The 20117-nt window shown below is 43.8% G+C and overlaps 5 protein-coding genes across 6 annotated transcripts; 1 reads left to right on the forward strand and 4 right to left on the reverse strand.

Moving 5' to 3' along the window:
• Positions 1-20: 20 nt before the first annotated feature.
• On the reverse strand, positions 21-1315 carry LOC114870738 (cytochrome c oxidase assembly protein COX20, mitochondrial). The gene is made up of 4 exons (XM_029175781.3): positions 1143-1315; positions 781-895; positions 576-639; positions 21-439 (listed from the first exon to the last, which is right to left on the reverse strand). Exons 1-4 carry the CDS (start codon positions 1173-1175, stop codon positions 295-297), a joined length of 357 nt encoding a protein of 118 aa, XP_029031614.1. The 5' UTR covers positions 1176-1315; the 3' UTR covers positions 21-294.
• lhb (luteinizing hormone subunit beta) lies at positions 826-3181 on the forward strand. Of its 2 annotated transcripts, XM_055502723.1 has the most exons (6): positions 826-965; positions 1051-1095; positions 1947-2017; positions 2407-2501; positions 2670-2788; positions 2851-3181. In XM_055502723.1, the coding sequence occupies exons 2-6, from the start codon at positions 1087-1089 to the stop codon at positions 3082-3084; spliced, it is 528 nt and encodes a 175-aa protein (XP_055358698.1). In that variant the 5' UTR covers positions 826-965; positions 1051-1086; the 3' UTR covers positions 3085-3181. The 2 variants fall into 2 exon arrangements, with proteins under 2 accessions (XP_055358698.1, XP_029031612.1); XM_029175779.2 differs by lacking the exons at positions 826-965; positions 1051-1095 and adding an exon at positions 1392-1613 and having other exon boundaries at positions 1947-2075.
• Positions 3182-3968: 787 nt separating this feature from the next.
• LOC114841804 (psychosine receptor-like) lies at positions 3969-9240 on the reverse strand. Its single transcript, XM_041073909.2, has 5 exons — positions 9077-9240; positions 8487-8712; positions 5291-8261; positions 4752-4933; positions 3969-4670 (listed from the first exon to the last, which is right to left on the reverse strand). The coding sequence occupies exons 3-5, from the start codon at positions 5477-5479 to the stop codon at positions 4133-4135; spliced, it is 909 nt and encodes a 302-aa protein (XP_040929843.2). The 5' UTR covers positions 5480-8261; positions 8487-8712; positions 9077-9240; the 3' UTR covers positions 3969-4132.
• A 1153-nt stretch (positions 9241-10393) lies between these two features.
• LOC114842182 (mas-related G-protein coupled receptor member B1-like) lies at positions 10394-15454 on the reverse strand. Its single transcript, XM_029127763.3, has 4 exons — positions 14551-15454; positions 13163-13327; positions 12770-12945; positions 10394-12686 (listed from the first exon to the last, which is right to left on the reverse strand). The coding sequence occupies exons 1-4, from the start codon at positions 14683-14685 to the stop codon at positions 12149-12151; spliced, it is 1014 nt and encodes a 337-aa protein (XP_028983596.1). The 5' UTR covers positions 14686-15454; the 3' UTR covers positions 10394-12148.
• A 329-nt stretch (positions 15455-15783) lies between these two features.
• Positions 15784-19965, reverse strand: LOC114870503 (G-protein coupled receptor 4-like). Its single transcript, XM_029175193.3, has 4 exons — positions 19832-19965; positions 18585-18761; positions 18290-18477; positions 15784-18222 (listed from the first exon to the last, which is right to left on the reverse strand). Exons 2-4 carry the CDS (start codon positions 18744-18746, stop codon positions 17703-17705), a joined length of 870 nt encoding a protein of 289 aa, XP_029031026.1. The 5' UTR covers positions 18747-18761; positions 19832-19965; the 3' UTR covers positions 15784-17702.
• Positions 19966-20117: the final 152 nt, after the last annotated feature.

The following is a 20117-nucleotide window of genomic DNA, read 5'->3' on the forward strand; positions in this document are numbered from 1 at the left end:
TAAAGAGTAAAAGCACAGTGTTTCTTTTCCTGTTTGTATTTCATTTTGTGGGAAAAAAAGCAACACATCACAGGATTGATTAGTGAAACATCAGAAAGCTATGAAATGGTTTTGTTTCGAAAAGTTACATTAGACTGAGAAGCTGAAAACCAAACGTAATAAAGACACAACATCCACGAAATGTTCGAATTGCATGACGCTTTCCGTGGTTTATGAAGTCATTACAAGCAGCTGACTCCAACTGGGCCGTCTGTTCTGCTGCAAAGCTTTAATGTTAGAACCTCTGAGCGGAGGTCACGCAGGCCCAGTTCGCGGGCCTGTTCTGGCTTTGTCTGTGGGATCTAGAGCAGTTCCTTCATACACAACCTTGTTCCTGAGGCCTTCCTGGATCATCCTCTGCTGCACACGTGTGTAAGCGTTGGTAAACCTGCAGTAAAACCTGGAGGAGACAGAAACAGGAGGGTTGTAGATACAAACAGAAATGAAGCAGAAAACAGTGTTAAAGGAAGCAGATCCATGCTGGACTCAAGACTATATTTATTAGAATATTAGGGACAAACAACATGAAGTCTCACCAGGACCCCAGTGTGGTAAGTATGAAGCCTGCAAAGCCAACGTCAACAGACCTCTTGACTCGACCTGCAGACAAGAGGATGCATCAGCTCCTAACGTGTCCCTGAAGCCGAGACACTACAACTACGGTCAGCTGTGCAGCATCACTGTTAAATATGACGCTCATTAAATCAGCAGCGTTAAAACAGAGACGGAACCGAAACTCACTGGTGGCCAGGAAGTGCAGCAGACCCGCAGCTACGGAGCCCCCAGCTCCGTGCAGGATGGCCTCTCTGGCGCACGGGACCTTCTGCACGTCCAGAATCCCCAGAAGCTTGAAACTCTGAGCAGAGAGAGACAGAGCGTGGCTGTGAGACACGGGGTTCTGCTCCAATACGATCAGCTTATTGTTGGTATTTACTGTAATATGGAAACGTCCTGTCGAGTCAAAGGAACAAAGACAACAAGCTAAATAACTGTTTCACACTGTCTGTTTAGCATTTCTAAAACAGCCACCAGGAAGCGTTGGGTTCGATGGAGAAGGTTGGTGACCTTTTACAAACTGGACGGAACCGAGCTTCATTAATCACCTTCGTCTTGTTCTCCTCTTCTCCTGCCGCCATGTTTCCGGCGCCTTTGTTTCTCTCGGGAAACAAAAATTAAATCTAATTTACATTTAAACACAAGTCGGTGCAGAAGTTAGCTAACAACCAGTTTTACATCAGGGTCTGCGCGTGCGCTGTGTAACCACCAAACTGGTCCGTTTGTTATTATCACCGATGGGAAAACAGGAAACTGTAGCTGCATGGTTCCGAGGTACACGGTACACATAGGGACACGTGTGTAAGATCCTTAACATGATCGCCTTAATAATAACACGTATACTTGTTTTATGTATGTCATTATTAATTAACAGCAGTGGCTCATCAGACAGATTATAAATACTATGTAAATGTACGTACTTTCAAATGTGAAACACAAATCTAGAGCGCACATGTCAAGAGGAAATGTCACAGTGATCCTTCAGTGGAACAACGGGATTATTTCACTGGTACCACAAAGTAAGCGTGTGTGTGTGTGTGTGTGTGTGTGTGTGTGTGTGTGTGTGTGTGTGTGTGTGTGTGTGTGTGTGTGTGTGTGTGTGTGTGTGACCTTGACGCTTGATGAGTTACTAAATAGCTTCACGTGGAATTTTAGCTTTAACGGGAAAGATTCTTGAACCACATATCTACCGATATGACAAAACTCAGCTGGACATCACACACAGTCCTTCTCTCAACTGTTCAACTGTGATACTTATCAAAACATACACGTATTGAATTAAACACTAACTTATTATGACTCGCTTTACCAATAAAGCAACATTTTCACCTACAGTATTTTTTCACAATTAGGCAAAGACCAATCGACGACGCCGCTGCTGGAGGAATAAACTCACGCAGGGACTGAACCTGAGCGCTCTCTGGTGGCCGAACTTCAGCACAACATCAAAGAAAACGTTAATTATCGTGGTCACTTAGAAAGTAACTATAGAATAGCAATTAAATAAACTCTAAATTGTTATTTATTGTTATACTTCATTTGTGCTGTGATTATTGGTGGTGATTTTAATCTGTCCTTGAGAATCTCTGTGTCACAGTGACCTCCAGCTGGAACAACTCATTAGTGAGGAGCAGGATGTAAACGAGATACGGACAAAGACTAATCTCCTCCGTCCGTTAAACACGGAAGCATTGTGACATCCAGCCGGAGCAGGTTTCATCCTGGATACCAGCCTCGTCTGGGCTCTATAAAGACCCAGCAGGTGGGTGGACCCTGCAGACCTGCTTTGACTCGCCCCTCTCTCTCCTGCAGGACGATGGCTGTGCAGCTCAGTGAAGTGTTGGTGCCACTGATGCTGAATGTGTTTCTGGGAGCTTCATCGTCCATGTGGCCTGTGGCTCCAGCAGGTAAACAAAGGCAATAATACATGTCTACTGAAAATGTGAAATAACCTGAACTTGATGTTTCCAGCCAAACAAATACTTTTATTAAACAATTTAAACTACAAATTATTAAAAGAAAATGTGTAATTGGTTTTCACAAGTGAAGGCAGCGTTTAGTCCTCTCTGTGCCAGGGGCCTTCCAGCTGCCGCCCTGCCAGCTCATCAACCAGACGGTCTCCCTGGAGAAGGAGGGCTGCCCAAGGTGTCACGCGGTGGAGACCACCATCTGCAGCGGCCACTGCGTCACCAAGGTAACACGCGACGTTAACCCTGCTGTCCTCTCACTTCATCAACTAATTCTGCTCCTGTCCAGGACCCCATCATCAAGATCCCCTTCAGCAACGTGTACCAGCATGTGTGCACGTACCGAGACTTGTTCTACAGATCGTTTGAGTTTCCCGACTGTCCTCCTGGCGTGGACCCGGTCGTCACCTACCCCGTGGCTCTGAGCTGCCACTGCAGCCGCTGTGTCATGGACACGTCTGACTGCACCTTCGAGAGCCTGCAGCCGGACTTCTGCATGAACGACATCCCTTTCTACTACTAGTCCAGAGTGAGAGACTTTAACGACCTTCTGTCTCTGAGCGGCATGTGTGGAAGCGGCTGTGTCTCACTGACGTTCAATAAAATTTACCTAAAACGCATCTGCTTAACATAAATTACAACATTTCTGCTATAAAAGGTAAATAGGTTCAGTATGTGATGTAAATGTTGTTCCCATCGCTGCTGTCCGTCCTGCAGCAGCGCAGAGGAGCTGAGACCATGTCCATGCGTTCAATCCTCAGCAAACCTCCTGAAAGGAATCGGGCCTGAACCGAACTATCATGTGCTGTGAACGGTGAAGGCGTCGCTGTGTCTGGCCTGTTCTGCCAGGGACCAAACAATGCTGGGCAGAAAGAGCAGCATGTAGGTGACCGGCACGTTACCATGGCAACGCAAACCATGAACCTGACACTGGCCATCAGACCAAGGTAGCAGAAAGAAAAACTAAAACTTTCCTCACAGCGAGAAGGTCCTGGGTCGATTCCCGGAGGCGGCTGTGTCGCCCTGCGATGGGCTGGCGACCTGTCCAGGGTGGACCCCGCCTCTCGCCCATAGCCAGCACCCCCGCGACCCCGCATATGGGATTAAGGGGTATGAAAAATGGATGGATGGATGCTGATCAAGTAACAGACTGAAACTGAGGTCAAAACTGAAGACTAAATACTATGACTGATTACAGATTAAATAACATAACTTAAAACTAGAAATCACATCTGGAAGAACATGGTCAGCATTTAACATCCAGCAGATTAAGGACATTTAAACTATGTTCATCAATATCAGTGTGGGCTTCACTCACTGAAACACATTTTCTGATAATTATCTACTTTGGACACAGATTAAATCAGAATCAATGAGTGAATGACAAATGTTCATGTCACATTAAAAGCTTTTTATTTCAACACAAACACAAAATGTCTCCACACACATTTAGATATTTAATTTTTGATAGGATGTTTGTTAAGATATGATTCTGACGCCTCCGTTTTCAGCTCTTTGTAGTTTAGCTCTACACAAAAGATGATTGCGTATGCTTAATTGATGTTTAATCACTACAAACTTGTAACTGTGTCACCATCATTCAAACCACTTGACAACTGATGACTAGTTCTGTTCTTTCTGCAACAAAACCAAACCTGGTTCACAGCCCCTTTTCTGAGGAAGATGTACAGGAACAAGTCAGCAACAGGATTGAGTTTAAGGAAAAAGTAAGCAACAAACTCCAACTCATAATCATAAATAAAGCAATCAACCAATAAAAAAATTATGAAAGGCAGGAACAGCAGTGTGTAAATCAGCAGCACCAGAACCAGAAGTCCAACGATTCTATGCTTTTCCTCAGCACGAACGCTGATGGAGGCAGACAAAGCTCTGAGGGTCCCAACCATGAAGAACACGAGCAGAGGAACCAGGAGGAGGAGGAAGATGCCAGTAATGATGAAGAACAAACAATACTGATTGTATGAAAACATGACCATGCGAAAGAGGAAGTAAAACAATGGAAGAGTCCAGACTGCAGCACAGAGCAGCAGGGACATCTTCATGGTCCGTCTGGTTCGGTACCACAGCGGCCGGACGATGAGCAAATACCTGGAACACAGAGACAGCAGACGATGGTCACCACCATCATCTAGTGGTGAAATGATGGACACACGTCCCACAGGAAGTTACCTTTCCAGAGCGATGCACAGCATGAAGCCCACGCTGGCTGAAACACTGACGAAGTACATGTAAGCAGCAATAATTAAAGTATTTACACCTTTTATCTGCACAATGATCATAGCACAGAGCTGAATGATGTCAGAAACCAGGAGGTTGATGACGAAGATCGGAGCAACGTTGTCTTTCTTCACCTGCAGAGAAACGTTGGTAAAGTGAACAAAGATGTGAACATGCACTTTATTCAACCAGTGATTCGTGTCACTGCATCGTCTGCCTGATGGTTTTAAACAGCAGCAAACTGACACATTCACAGCTAAAGGAGGAAATAAAATGTCCAATCAGGTTACAAACGTCCTGGAATTTGACTGCTATTGTTTAAACTGAAAAGACCTTTATCACAGACATGACTTAGTTTTATTATCAGTCAGTTCTAACTTGTTCAGGATGAAGACAACAGCACCAGCTCAGTGTCACCACTTACTGGACTAAAGGGTCTTTAACAGTGAACTGAGCAACTGTCAACATGAGGAAGTAAATGATAAACCAACCAGAGAGGAAACAGCAAAGATGGCGACAGGCATCAGGATGAGGCCGATGGCGACGACCAGCCACGTTAAAACCTCAAGTATTTTATGGTAATGCTCATAGATGTATGCAGCTTCTGTTCCATTATAAACTTCATTGATGTAGTAGTCATCATTGTCCATCAATGTGTCATTGATGTCGCTCTGATTCATTCTTCACTGAGAAACTGGAAAAGAATAGTTTGATAAAGTGTCAGTAAAGTTCTAGTAGAACTGTTCATTTGTCCAGTAAGTGAATCCTGAACATGATCCAACGTCTCACACACAGTTCTAGTAAATCAACCGAACTACAACTAATGGATGTGCTGAACATCCTGAAGTCACAACGACACCATGTCCTTTGGCTGAAACCACTGCACAGGTTCAAACACACACTTTTACTCAGGAAACGTAAGACGTGGACCTGCAAAGCAAACGGAGCTGAGAACCACATTAAACATGACTCTGGACCAGGGAACCGACCCCTGGAGTCTTCAAGGTCACAGTCAACGCTAGCGACTGAAGCTGGAACCGGATCAGCGGCTCAGAGCCAACGTGGAGCTGCTGACGGACCGACACCTGCTGCAGAACCAAACCCAGTCTGCTGATGGTTCACGTCAGGGCCCTGATGAACCAGGAGCTGGAACACACAGATGTGAAGCAGGAACGTTACCTTGGAGCGACGCAGGACGATGGTGATGCTGTGTGCAGCTGCTGCCTTATGGTCTCTGCGTGAAACCACAGTCACAATCTGAATGTTCTTCCTATGAGAGTATCTCACAATTTAACCACTGCAAACAGTGATAACGTGTCAAGTGGCAGGAAAGGTCTTATATCGCTATGTGATGTTTGTGCAAAACTCTAGGCTCCTCACAAATCGCTTCATCCGTCACGATGTGTGACACTTTATCAGACGTTCTCTTGAGACACAGGAAACTCGCTGCATGGTTACGGTTTAGGCAGATAAACAGCTTCAGTAAATATCTGCTCACATTCAGACCAAGCGTCACTGATGATGCATCAGAAGCATCAGGTTCCTTCTCTGTCCATCACTCTGGAACCACAGAGGTAGCAGGTTGTGCTTCCAGACGTGTAAGTTGGAATTGGGAAACGCACACAGAAGACAGAAGACACAATGTGTCAGGGGGCTACATCACTATATAATTGTCTTTTAGGTGTATCAAACATGGCCTTAGTAAAAAACAAAAAACCTATACCCACAATAATCGCTAATATTCAGCCTCCCCTGCATTAGCTGCTAGTGTTAGCCCACAACGCATTTCTGGCTCTACAGCTGCGATACTTTATCCAAACCTAATGATCCGTGGCGCCATCTAAAAGCTAAGGTTCTAGGGACTCCATGTTACTGGCATAGCAATGCCATTACTTGTTAAGAAGATGACAAGATTCAAGCCGTGTCCCCCCTGGCTGATTATATGATGTCATGCAGACAGTCGTCTCCAACCTGCAGTCCAGACATCCTGGCGCTTTCTTTATGATCCGGTGACTTTAATCACACCAGCCTCGACAAGTCACTTCCTCCATTCACCCAGTTTGTGAGCTGTTCCACCAGAGTTGAGAACAGACTGGACCTGATGTATGCTAATGTTAAGGATGCCTACTCTTCCACTGCCCCCCCCCCCATGGGAAAGTCAGATCACAATCTGATTCATCTGCTGCCACAACACACACCTCAGGTTCAAAAGCAGCCGCCACCATTAAAACTATTAATGGACAGATGAGGGGCGCGTTGCTCTGCAGAACTGCTTTAAAGACACTGACTGGGAGGCTCTCTGAACCTCATGGGAAGGACATTGATGCACTGACAGACTGCATCACAGATTATATTAATTTCTGCGTGGACACTCATGTACCTGACAAAACGTCTCGCTGCTTTCCTAACAGCAAATCATGGGTCACTCATGGCATCAAATCCACCCTGCATGAAAAGAAGAAAGCATTCAGGTGACAGGGAAGCAGCTTGGAGTGTCCCCAGAGCTGTCAGTCAAAATCAGGGAGGGGAAGGAGGCTCACAGGAGGAAACAAGAACACAGGCTTCAGAACAACACCAGGGAAGTGTGGAGGAGCATGAGGACCGTCACGAACTTAATAACTTCTTTAACAGATTCCAGGTTGGGCCAATAGAGCCCCCTTCACACCACCCACAGGGCTCATCCACCCCCACCATCACAGCAGATCAGGTGAGAAAGGAGCTGAACAAGCTTCATCCAACAAAGGCTGCAGGACCTGATGGAATCAGCCCTGCTGTGGTGTCCTCCAACACATCTGCAACCTGAGCCTGCAGCTGGAGAGAGTTCCTCTTGGGTGGAAGAAGTCATGCATCGTGCCAGTGAATAAGACGCCACGTCCCAGAGTCCTCAACGACTACAGACCCGTGGCTCTGACCTCTCACATCATGGAGGCTTTTGAGAGGCTGATCCTGGACGGTCTCTGGTCAAACCCTCAGTCGACCCCCTCCTTGCATATCAACCCCATCTAGGAGTGGATGACGCCATCATACATCTGCTCCATCGCACCCACACCCACCTGCAGCCTGACCCCTCAGTGAGGATCATGTTCTTTGATTTCTCCAGTGCATTTAACACCATCCAGCCTGCGCTGCTGGGAGAGAAACTGAAGGACATGCAGCTGAAGCCGCCCTGATCTCATGGATCATGGACCACCTCACCACCGCACACAGTACGTCCACCTGCAGAACTGTGTGTGACACTGTGCATGCAGCACAGGAGCTCCACAGGGGACCGTCCTGTCTCCTTCCTCTTCACCCTCTTCACCTCAGACTTCAGGTACAACTCAGTACTGTCTTCTCCAGTTCCCTGATGGCTCTGCTACTGTAGGACGTATCCAGGGTGGTGATGTCACAGTATCAGGAAGTGGTGGACAGCTTTGTGGACTGGTGTGGACAGAACCACCTCCAACTGAACATCAACAAGATCTGGCAAGAACAAAGGTAAGTACTGGCTGTTATATGGATCTGTGATTGACAAAGTGGCAACAGCTGAACTAATCACATGCCTGAAAATAAAGTGAGAACAAAACATGGTGAAACAGGAACTGGAAACAACTACAAAATAAGACAGGAAACAACCATACAGAACCACTGCTGTGATGATAATAGCTGATCTACTGTACAGTTAACAGTGACAAATGTTTACTCAACCTGTTGCGATGACACACGTCACCGCCAGGTCAACGTCAAGATAGTCACTGTTGCTGCAGCTGTTGTAGAGGCTGTTGTAGAGGCTGTTGTAGAGGCTGCTGTAGACTGCAATGAGGGCCGTCTACACTGAAGCTGTAAAACTTGCTGTCATTGTAGGTGCTGTGGTTGTAGGCCAGTAAAATCCAGTACAGTGATGTCTTGAGGTTCTGGTACATTTTTCAGATATCTGTGAAAAAAAGAATGTTTAACATTATCTACAAATGAAGGTGAAAACTGGTCAAACAATTAAAGCACTAATAAACCATAACGTCCCTCGTTCTGAGAGACAGAACATGTAATGTCAATAGTAGAAATACACAATGAACAACAGCTTATTTTACATTTTACACAGAACCAATATTAATTTTTCCACCATGACAGTGTCAGAACGTCAAGGCGGCGGACCCACATGCACGGCACAGACAGACTGCGATATGAAAACAAAGGAATTAATTTTCGAAGCTCAGAGTCAATATGTGGCTATACAGGATCAGGCAGAATCGGTGTCAGGGACAGGCAAGGTTCGTAAACCAGAGTCTGGATTACAATACCGTTCCGTCAGGCGTAACATCGTGGTCAGGGTAGCAGGCGAGGTCGGTATCAGGCAAGATCAAAATCCAAGGCACACAAGACAGACAGGGACCAGACAGGCTCGGCGTCAGTGGTCAAAACAAGGTTCACAAAACAGGACTGGGCTACAGAACGCTGGAGGGTGGTGAATAACACACAACACGAGCTAACAATCTGGCAAGGTGGGGGGGGGGTGCTTAAGTACAAGGTGAACTGATTACTGATGACGTGCAGGTGTGGATAATGACCGGTAATGGCAGGGAACAGCTGTGGAGTGATTATGGCAGGAAGTCCTTCAAAATAAAACCAGAGATCAGAACCAAAGCATGACAGACAGGAATGACTTCAAAATAAAACCAGGGAACGGAACCAGACACTACCGAAAGTAAGGAACTCAAAATAAAACAAGGAACAGGACCAGAGACTGAAACTGACACAACAGTTAGAGGAAAATACTTTAGTTATTTGACGCATTTCTTATGATAAGCACTGTTTTGTTGACACCTATACTGTAGATCTGATCCCTGATAGGTCGACTCCGGCCCGGTTCGTAAAGCTCCCTGTACAGCAGTATGTGCAGCTGCCCATTATTACTGTACCGTCTTTGTAGGCTTTAAGAACATTTATTTGTTTAGTTCAGTGCAGTGGTAGAATCTGATTTTCACAACCTGACATCACGTTTTGATGACACATTTAGTAAATTCAGTTGAAGTGGTGAGAGAAGTCTTATTAAGTAGAACCAGGAGAACCCATAGCTGTATTTACATGGAACCCACATCGTGGTGATGTCATTGTTATTCACGTTAAGACACTACACAACCTGTCAAACGTGCCCACGGTGGTGATGAGACGTTTGCCCTGGATTCAGTACAAAATTTAGATTTTTATTAAGTTAACTTCCCTTTTTTTTGAGAATCTCCACCAATGTCTGTTGCTTGTGTAGTAGGCTGAAAATAGTTTTATGTTTAACAATAAGGTAAATAAGTCACCCCCATAACTTATTTTATTACTCATAAGTACGTGAAATAATGGCTGTGTCGGCGTTGCGAAGATGAGGGAACCACATGCACAGCTCCAGACAGGATTCGGGTAGAATGAAACAGGTTTTATTCCCACTTAGGCTCGGTGTCGGTTCAGGGTAGGTGCAGGCAAAAAAACACGCAGGGTCCAGTAACAGTTCAGGGCAAGGCAGACTCAGGTCAAAAGTAAGCAGGATAATTACCAGACTCAGTTACAGGACAGACGGGGATCAAGCAGGATTCAAGAAACGACGGTCAGAAACAGGATCAGGATTCAACACGGTAAATAACGCTGGACAGCAACAATCCGGCAACTGGCTTGGGTGAGTACTGAGGCTTAAATACCGGTGGGTGATTACAAATGACAGGCAGGTGTGAGTAATGAGAACCGGAAATAACACGGGAACTACTGTGATGTGACCAGAAACGGAAGTCCTTTCAAAATAAAACAGGAACATGATCTAAACCGTGACAGGCTGCTCCTCAGTTATGAATGAATGAGCACCCGCTGCGTCAAGACACTCAGTCTCCTATTCTTTGATCCACAGGCACCACTTAATGATATGCAAACATATTCAGACCACCACGTTAATGTTTGCTAATAATATGTTCCTCAGCGTGTTATGTTGTTGTTATTAGTTAAGTTATTACTCGAAATAGAGAGAAACGTGTTTTAAATGTGGGTTTTAAGCTACTGCAGCAGCCACCACTGTAGCATTTAGCAACAAGGGGTTGAGGGTGAGGAGTGGTGCCAGGTTTGTAGCCATGTTAGTATTAAGGACAAGGACTAAGAGAAGCTGTGGTGTTAGTGATGGTGGGGATTAAGTGGCTGGACTTGTATCATTACATTGTAATGAAAAGTAATAAACGAGCACTCGCAAAGTCAAGATACTGCATCAATTGGTACAAAATCAACAGATATGGGGTAAAGGCAGGGAAAAAATGTTTCAGCTCTAGCGAACCTCAGTCTCTTCCCAAGTGAAACAGACTTTAATAAATGTGTGGTCAAGCACGCAGTAGTTGAGCAATGTCTCTCAGAGAATTTTTTCAAAAAGGTTAAATATCTTCATTCAGCATTCAATAAATGTTCAATAAAGATGTTGGAAAAATAAAAGAAAAACAGTGCAATCACCTGAGCAAAAGTATTTACATGATTTTCAACATTATTCTGAGTGTCATGGGTCTCTGGGCAGCCACCAGTATTTGTTTCAGTAATTTTCGAGCATATTTTTAGGATCTTCCTATATTTTTTTTCTATGTTTTTAGACATGCCACAGTTAAAAATAAAAGAAAACCTAAAATCTAATTCATCATGTGTTGTCATATTTTGATCTATTTCTCCTGACAATTACTTTTTATTGGATATATTAAATGGGGTAAAAAATACCCAGCAAAAGTGATGGTGTAACTTTTTATAGCGTTCAAAAAGTGTTCTAGGATTAAGAATGAAACATTTTCATAAAAATACACAAGAATCAAACAGAAGTAATCACAGTTTACATATTGATTAACATTGTGTTTTGTATTTGCATTTTGAAGTGAACATGATGTCAGTACTGCAACACAAAGCAACAGGACAGTGGCTCAAAAATGTCAAACAATCCGTTTAGTTACTTTAGCCTAAAATAACAGACTTGTTTACTCAGTGCATCCATGTGAAAGTTATTACACAGATGTCAGAAACAGGAAGGAGTGAGTTGGACTGGAAACCATCACTTTGTCCGCACACGGTTGATCACTCGTCTTTCCTCGTTCTGACTCCAACACTAGTCTGTAAATACTCTACAATAATAACAAAGAGCAAATAGCCAACGTGGTGAGCAACACTCAGTTAAATGAGACGACAGGTGAACTATGAGGAGAGATAGAGACGTGACCATTAACTAGACATGAAGGAAACACCTGGATGAAGCCACAAAGACTGCAAAAGATCTTCATCGTGACACATTAGTGGAAACAAAACCATTTACAGCAAAGCAAAAATAAAGAATATGTGTCACTGCATCAGTCAGTCATTTGTTTGTTCTGTTTGTTCTACATGGAGCTGCCTGTGTCGCCATCATTGGTGTTGGTGGTCACCTGCTGACTAGTTCTGTCCTTTGTGCAGCAACAAAAACAGGCCAGAACTTTACGCATGGCCCCTTTCCTCAGGAAAATGTACAGGAACAGGTCGGCAAAAGGACTGAGCTTAAAAAATGTGAAAGAAACTAAACTCAGTTTACGATCTCGGACATCGTCTACCAGAAAGAAAATGATGCCAGGCAGGAACAGCAGTGTGTAAATCAGCAGCACCAGAACCAGAAGTCCCACGATTCTACGCTTTTCCTCAGCACGAACACTGATGGAGGCAGACAAAGCTCTAAGGGTCCCAACCATGAAGAACACGAGCAGAGGAAACGGGACGAGGAGGACAATGCCAAAGACGGTACGAGAGACAAATGTGAACCCTTCCCAACTGTAGCCGAGGACGACGTAGACAAGAGGGAGGGTCCAGACCACAGCACAGACACCGAGCGAGACCATGACTGTTCGTCTGGTTCGGTACCAGACCGGCCAGACGATGACCAAATACCTGGAACACAGAGACACAGCAAACGATGGTCACCACCATCATCTAGTGGTGAAATGATGGACACATGTCCTACAGGAAGTTACCTTTCCAGAGCGATGCACAGCATGAAGCCCACGCTGACCATCCAAGCGAAGTGGAACATGTAATAACCTTTGAACTTAGCAGCTTTAGTCTCTTTAATGATCATTAAACAGAGCAGAAGCAAGTCAGAGGTCAGAAGGTTGACGACGTAGATCGGAGCAACGTTGTCTTTTCTCACCTGAGGAGAAATGTTGTCAAGTAGCAGTTTAACATTTAGTAGAATGAAATCATGTGTTTTAGTCTTTGTTCTTTTGAGGAAAAGTCTTAAATTAAACTCTGAACAGAAACATACTGTAACTCCTCATCACATAACTACGCCCTGCTCTCTGTTTGAAATAAGCTGCATACAGTTACACTGGTGCTGATACACAGTGTGGATCTGTGAACACACGTACCAGAGCATAAACAGCATAGATGGCCACGAGGATCAAAAGGAGCTCAACAGAAATGATGACGCATGTGATCACATGTCGAACGTTTTCGTAAGCACTGATGCTGCTGTTGATACGGTCCTGCACCGTGGTGTTACTGTAGTTCTGTGTCATTCTGACCAATGAAACCTGCAAAGTGAAACAGTGGTCTCTTTCAGTCAGCCATTTACAGGATTCAAACAAAGTAAACACTGGCCTCATTACTATGGGGTTCCGAATGTAAAAGGAGCACCTATAACTAGTTTTTTTCACATTTAACTAAATGACAAATTTTTCTCACATTTACTTAAATGTGCAAAAGTCTAAATGTTAAATGTAAATGTTAAATGTTAAATGTAAATGTAAATGTTAAATTTTAAATATAAATGTTAAATGATCGCCGAGCGTAACTGAATATTCATGATTGTGCAAGTAGACTCCACCCCTACCCTCAAACAGCGCTGATCTAAGATCAGAGACTCGAACTCAAACACCAAACAGTGCGCGAAAACCCCGCCCACATCTGACCTGGAAACTTTTGTTTTTAGCCTGGATGTAACTTCGGCTAGCTAGTATAGTTAGCCAACTAATTCTCCACCGGCGCCAGAGAAATATTAGGTCTACTTATATATTCAGTTCTGCACCCAGTGATCATTTCACATTTACATTTAACATTTAACATTTACATTTAGATTTGACACTTAACATTTAGATTTAACATTTAGATTTAACATTTACATTTATATTTAACATTTACATTTACATTTAACATTTACATTCACATTTAGATTTGACACTTAACATTTAGATTTAACATTAACGTTTATATTTAACATTTACATTTAGACTTTTGCACATTTAACTAAATATCAGAAAACATGTTGAGTCATTTAGTTAAATGTGATTAAACTAGTTACTGTATGGGTGCTCCTTTTACATTTGGCACCCCATACATTCCTCTCTATGAAAACAATATTGGGTTAATATTTGATAGTAGCTGTTAGATGCTAACATCTACTGGATAATAACCTCAGGCTGCAACATCACATCTGAGACATGCTCATTGTGACCTGCTCATACTGAGGAGGAATAATGTGAGCATTCACTTGAACATCTCATTCCTTCTAAAATACCTTCATCAGAATTATAAAAGACAAAACCATTCCTTTTTAGCTTAGAACTATTCCAGACACAACCCAAAGTAATGATAATCCACTGAACTGAGGTAAGTGGCAGGTCCCTCAGCCCTGAAACAACAGCAATTCACCAACATCCCTGCTTCATTCTGGTGAATTTACATATTTAGAGTCCTTGTGAATCCCTTTTATTTAAAGGAATGATTAAATAAGTATAATAAACAGCACAAGCCTTACCTCAGAGAGGAGCACAACCTCAGCGCGTTGCCTTTCAGTTTGAAGACACCGGGCAAGTAATGACACGCAGGAGCCTCCACATAGAACGTTTTCCAGCAGAGATGTTTTTTCTGGAGGCCCTGCCTTTTTTGGCATTTCTTATCATACTGACACTTTTCCACCATGACAGATCTTCACAAACTGACACAAAAGTTAGAGGAAAATACTTGTCATTTCTTATCATAAGCTCTGTTTTGTTGACACCTATAGATCAGATCCCTGATGGGTCGACTCCGGCCCGGTTCGTAGTGCTCCCTGTACAGCAGTATGTGCAGCCGCCCATTATTACTGTACCGTCCCTGTAGGCTTTAATAACATATATTTGTTTATTTCAGTGCAGTGGTAGAATCTGATTTTCACATCCTGACCTATTTTCACCACAAAAGGCTGACGTCACGTATTGATGACACATTTAGTAAATTCCAGTAAAAAAGGTGGAGAAGTCTTATTAAGTAGAACAAGGAGAACTCATAGCTGTACTTGCATTGAGCATTGATATCTTTGTGATTGACCTAGAGGTACTACACAACCTGTCAAACGTGCCCATGGTGGTGATGAGACGTTTGCCCTGGCTTCAGTACGACACTCTGTGGAACCAAAGATTCAGTTCAGGTCATTTACACAGCACCAACCTCAGGGCACTTACTGACCCAAAGCAGGTCTGAGGCCTTCAGAAAACACAAGTACATCTACACTAAATGGAAATTTACAGTCATGTATACATGACGTAAGATTTAAAGGAATCACTCTGCAACACGTCTAAACAAGCACAGACGACTCAGCGTCAGAAGCTGTCAAATCACAGCTAGACACAATTTTTTGCCTCTCAATGATTTCACTGTAATACAAAATGAATCAGAATGCAATGACTTGTAGTTTGTGTAAAATCGAATGTAACTCTATTGTGCATCTGTGATATTCTTTTAGGTCATTTGTTGTCATTTACAGTATGTGTCTTTTGTGCAAATGATTTTATGATGTTATCATTACTATTATTGTCCTCATAACAGTAATAAATCATCACTTTTAATTGCGTCATAACCATTAAAGTGGCAGCTGATCTGAGCTGACCTTAAGTACAGGTCCAACAGAACCATGTAAAATGCTGTACCTAACAAACAGGGCTTGGTTCTGGTTTTGGACAGACTTTTATACAGTAAATGTGTGGTCAAGCATAGTTGTTGAGCAGAAGAGTCAGAAGAGAGAATTTGTTTAAAAAATGTTGGTTCAGCATTCAATTAATGTTCAATAAAGATGGAAAATAATAAAAAAAAACAGAAAAAGCATGGTAACCTTTCGGTATTTGCATACTTTAGCTTCCATAAGGACTGAAGATTAGTCAAGTGTCAAAAAGAATGTTCATAAGAGCACATCCCGTCTTTTTTGTCCACTTCCTGATCCATCATGTCAACTTTCCTCAGTGACAAGCTGCTGTTGCATCTTCTGGGCCGAGCAGAACTGAGCCTGGGTTCCGGTGCCCACTGGCATTTGGCAGGAAGCTTTGACGTATTTACTAAACTGATATTTAATTACTGCAACGACTATATGACTGTGTTTCACGTTGTTGTGGTTGGTATCACGTTCTGATAACCAACTAGCTAATGCCACTTTTCGTTGCTACGTTATTACTGTCATTTCAAAGCTGCACTGTGTAAACAAAACACATAGTCACATCCTAAAATGTTCAAGTTCAATATTGTGTCTGATTTTAAAATCAGACAGTATTAGAGCCATAATATTCTTTTATGTTTTTCATCTGTGTAGTAAAATACCAACAATAAACTTAAAAACCCTGCATGCTGTATGTTATTTAGAATAATATTTACACAAGAAACAAAAATAAAGAAAACAGGTCATGCACATTACAGTTTTTCTCAGTCGCTTTAGTACAATTCGCAGATCAGAATGAAATTCTCAAAACTATTTGTTCAATCTTCACATCATGATGTCACGTGTGCACATCATATAAGCAGTTTCTCACTTCTTTGAACAAGTTGCAAATGCTTTGGTAGATCCATTCAAATGATTATGTACAATTCCCTGTTCTTTGCTACTTTATCAATTGTTTATGTCATGTTGATCAAAATGTATCACTGTGCAATAGTCCTACTCCTCAAAACACCTAGTCATATTCATCGTATAAGTCATTAACTGCAAAATGGTTGACCGAGTTGTCATAATGTAAAAAACATATTTCTATACATCTCCATTATATGTTTTTTTCTAGATTTTTCTTGATTTGGTAAATTGCTCTCAGGTGACTGGACTTTCTCTAACAAAGGTGCATCTCAATAATCATCAACTGGCAAGTATATATGTATGAATGGCTTGAGCACAACACAATGTATTATGTCTGACAACAGTGTGCTTCACATATTCCCATGATTGGTCCATACAACACAGAGCATCTTATCACCTTCCTAGAAACTCTCTACAGAGATCTCAACCCTGAAGAAGAGAGGGGTCAGAGTGGAGATCACCTGCCAAAGTGTGTGATAGTTTGGGAGAATGTGAGTTTTCATCACTCAAACAGCATCAGGCATCAGGATGGAAAGTTATGATCACCAGCCACATAAACAAATGACCCTCCTGGCTGCCATTGTCCACTCTCTTGGTGTAAAAAAAGGTGTAACTTACATTTTACAGTAATTGTCATCAAAACTGTAGCTATAGTTTACATCAGAACCTCCCTCCAAATGACACAGTAATATTGACAACATGACTAAGTAATTTGACTGTCTTGTTCGTAGACAATGACACAAGGACTTGATATTCTGATGCCACTGATACGTTCAATGACATAAAAACTTAGTTTTGAGAGATGAACTAAAGATTTTGAGCATTAGACAGGCTTTTGCAAGAAATCCATAGTGTTTTGCTGTTTGTACAAATTGTTTTGAGAAATGCACACATATATTTGCAAACTTCAATTCTGATCTGAGAATTGTTCTAAAGCGACTGAGAAAAACAAAAAATGAAAAAATGAAATGAGCCTGTTTTCCAGCAACGGAACAGAGGTTCATCATGTTTGGCTCAGGCGTCGTTGACTTTATCTGTATCTACTATTCCTGTTGTCTCCCGTTCTCCTGTGTTCAGCGCCACGTACTGTACGTTCACCTTGTTCCTGACGAAGTCGTGACATCATTGTTGTCCATCCTGCAGCAACAGAGCGTAACCAAAAGCTTGTCTGCAGCTCCTTTCCTCAGAAAAACATACAGAAAAGAGTCTGCGAGGGGACTGAAGAGAATAAAAGTGTACGATAGTTCGCTCAGGAGGTTCCGGGCGGTGGCTTTGTCCGCCAGAGACCAGATGACCGAGGGCAGATACAGCAGAGTGTAAATCAGCAGCACCAGAACCAGAAGGGCCAGGATCCTGCGTTTCTCATCAGAGAGCATGCGTCCGCCGCTCGTCAGGGCTTTAATAGACCCAAAGAAAAAGAAGAGGAGCAGGGGAAACGGGACGAGGAAGAAGCCATCAAAGATGGTTTCTGCATCCACATAACAGGTGTAATAATAGAAGTAGGCCAAGAGGGCGTAAAGGAGAGCAAAGGCCCAGGCGGCGGCACAGACCACCAGCGAGACCTTGATGGTTCGCTTGAAGCGGTACCACAGAGGGCAGGCGATGGCCAGGTACCTGGAAGACAAGGCCAGGTCAGAGTCACGGCACATGCAGCTGCACCCTGGTACTGGTGATTACCTACCTTTCCATGGCGATGCAAACCATGAAGCACACGCTGGCCGTCACGCTGAAGTGGTAGACGTAGAAGAAGGCCTCGAAGGTCCTGGAGTCGGAAGCTACTGCCACGGACACGATCATGGAGCACAGCTGAATGAGGTCAGAAATGAGCAGGTTGATGACGTAGACCGGAGCAACGTTGTCCTTCTGGACCTGGAGGAGACATGTCAGAGTGAACGAGCCTGTAGCGTCTTAGCATCGATGGACTCAGCACAGGAGACAGTGAGTCAGACGTCCGTCCGTCTCGTCCCTTCACGCACCAGAGAGTAGACGGCGTAGATGGCGACTAGCGTCACAGGGAGGCTGACGGCGATGATGACGCACGTCACCACCACCACGCGGGAGCCCGGCTCGCTGTCGCTCAGGTAGAAGGCAGAGGCCACGCCGTTGGAACTGGGGCACGTGGAGTTGAGCTTCTCCATGCTTCAAGGCCGAACCTGAAAGAGCGAGTGGCGCATTAGAGCGAAAAACAGCAAATCTGAACCGACACAGCTTTTATCATCCAACGACACGTGGTTTGATCTCTGCTTATGGAACATGTTGCATGAAGAACAGATGGAAAAACTGATGGAAACACTTCAACACGTGGTTACAGTTATTGCTTGTTGTTGTTGTCGTTGTGTTGACGGCAGTGTTCAGCGTCTACTTCTGTGTTCGTGGCCACAATCAGACGCTGGCTCGTGTTTCGCCCTCATTGGAACCTGAACTTGCACCGACAGGTTTGTCCTCTTCCCCCGACGGTTCAGACACTTCTTTAGCTGTTTGTGGTGCGTAAACTTGGCACAATCATGGTTTGGCTCCAGTTCAAAGTGTCTGTATTACAGCTACAACACCCACATTAGGCGGCTGTAGTGCAGTCGGTAGTTTGTCCTTGGGCAAAATGAAGACACTGAACCCAAACCGCTCCTGAAGTTTCAAGCGACCAGTGTCAGTGTGTGGATGTGAGTGTGAATGGGTGAATGAGAAGTAGCGTAAAGCTCTTTGGATCCCTGAAGGGTGGTTACAGCGCTATACAAGTACAGACCATTTAGCACTTAACTAGCAGCCTGCAGACGCTGCAGGCGCTGGTTCCGTAATCTGGACTAAAACGTCCCATTCGATACTTAAATTTCATTTTTCTGTTTGGAAACTGGCAACACATCCTCATCTGACTCTGCTGTCAGCTCATGTTTCATTGTCCCCAACCTACATTTAAACTGAGCTTATTGTCACAACACAAAGCACTGGGTCCTGTTTCTCATGTCACTTGAATGAAATGCTGGTGAGGCCTGAACGTGGCTGCTCGTCCTCATCTTTTCCCCTCTGCTCGTTTTTCCCCTCATTTCTAGTTTAGCTCACTCTCACTCTCTGCTGTGATCGCAGGTGGTTTACATTTGTTCCTGCCACAGTCAGATTTCTCTCAAGTGAACTGGTTCCACTTGCTCCTCGTTCTGACCGACACGTCTCAGCTTTAACACATTTACTTCAGACTCGGACTCAAAGGAGGAACGTCGAACAGAAACCTTACCTGTGGAAGGTGGAGGTCCACAGCCTGCGTGCTTCTGCTCCAGAGTCGACTGCTTTCTACGAAACTAGACGCTCTCTTGAGAAATGTGGCAGGTAATGACATGCAGGGGAGCGGAGGATGACGAATGAGCCAGGCGTTCAGAAACGGCCAGCTTCCCATGCAATGTGGGAATGCTGGCGTTCTGCAGCTAGAGGGTGTGTTGGGTTTCTCTGCTGTTTCTACAACCACCGTCAGCGACAACAGGAGCCCGATTCATTTATGATGTAATTCAGCAATGAAATCATTT

Source organism: Betta splendens, chromosome 15, assembly GCF_900634795.4.
Source record: "Betta splendens chromosome 15, fBetSpl5.4, whole genome shotgun sequence".
Classification (NCBI taxonomy): Eukaryota; Metazoa; Chordata; class Actinopteri; order Anabantiformes; family Osphronemidae; genus Betta; species Betta splendens.

Coding starts and splice junctions, on each gene's coding strand:
- lhb (XM_055502723.1), top strand. Junction 2,502..2,669: donor GTGGCCTGTGGCTCCAGCAG/GTAAACAAAGGC, acceptor TCTCTGTGCCAG/GGGCCTTCCAGCTGCCGCCC. Junction 2,789..2,850: donor GCGGCCACTGCGTCACCAAG/GTAACACGCGAC, acceptor GCTCCTGTCCAG/GACCCCATCATCAAGATCCC.
- LOC114870738 (XM_029175781.3), bottom strand. CDS start 1,175: ATGGCGGCAGGAGAAGAGGAGAACAAGACGAAG. Junction 640..780: donor GCTGCACTTCCTGGCCACCA/GTGAGTTTCGGT, acceptor TCTTGTCTGCAG/GTCGAGTCAAGAGGTCTGTT. Junction 440..575: donor CTTACCACACTGGGGTCCTG/GTGAGACTTCAT, acceptor TGTCTCCTCCAG/GTTTTACTGCAGGTTTACCA.
- LOC114841804 (XM_041073909.2), bottom strand. CDS start 5,479: ATGAATCAGAGCGACATCAATGACACATTGATGGACAATGATGACTAC. Junction 4,934..5,290: donor TCTTTGCTGTTTCCTCTCTG/GTTGGTTTATCA, acceptor GTTTCTCTGCAG/GTGAAGAAAGACAACGTTGC. Junction 4,671..4,751: donor CTGTGCATCGCTCTGGAAAG/GTAACTTCCTGT, acceptor TCTGTGTTCCAG/GTATTTGCTCATCGTCCGGC.
- LOC114842182 (XM_029127763.3), bottom strand. CDS start 14,685: ATGCCAAAAAAGGCAGGGCCTCCAGAAAAAACATCTCTGCTGGAAAAC. Junction 13,328..14,550: donor AGGTTGTGCTCCTCTCTGAG/GTAAGGCTTGTG, acceptor TTCACTTTGCAG/GTTTCATTGGTCAGAATGAC. Junction 12,687..12,769: donor CTGTGCATCGCTCTGGAAAG/GTAACTTCCTGT, acceptor TCTGTGTTCCAG/GTATTTGGTCATCGTCTGGC.
- LOC114870503 (XM_029175193.3), bottom strand. CDS start 18,746: ATGGAGAAGCTCAACTCCACGTGCCCCAGTTCCAACGGCGTGGCCTCT. Junction 18,478..18,584: donor TCTACGCCGTCTACTCTCTG/GTGCGTGAAGGG, acceptor TGTCTCCTCCAG/GTCCAGAAGGACAACGTTGC. Junction 18,223..18,289: donor GTTTGCATCGCCATGGAAAG/GTAGGTAATCAC, acceptor CTTGTCTTCCAG/GTACCTGGCCATCGCCTGCC.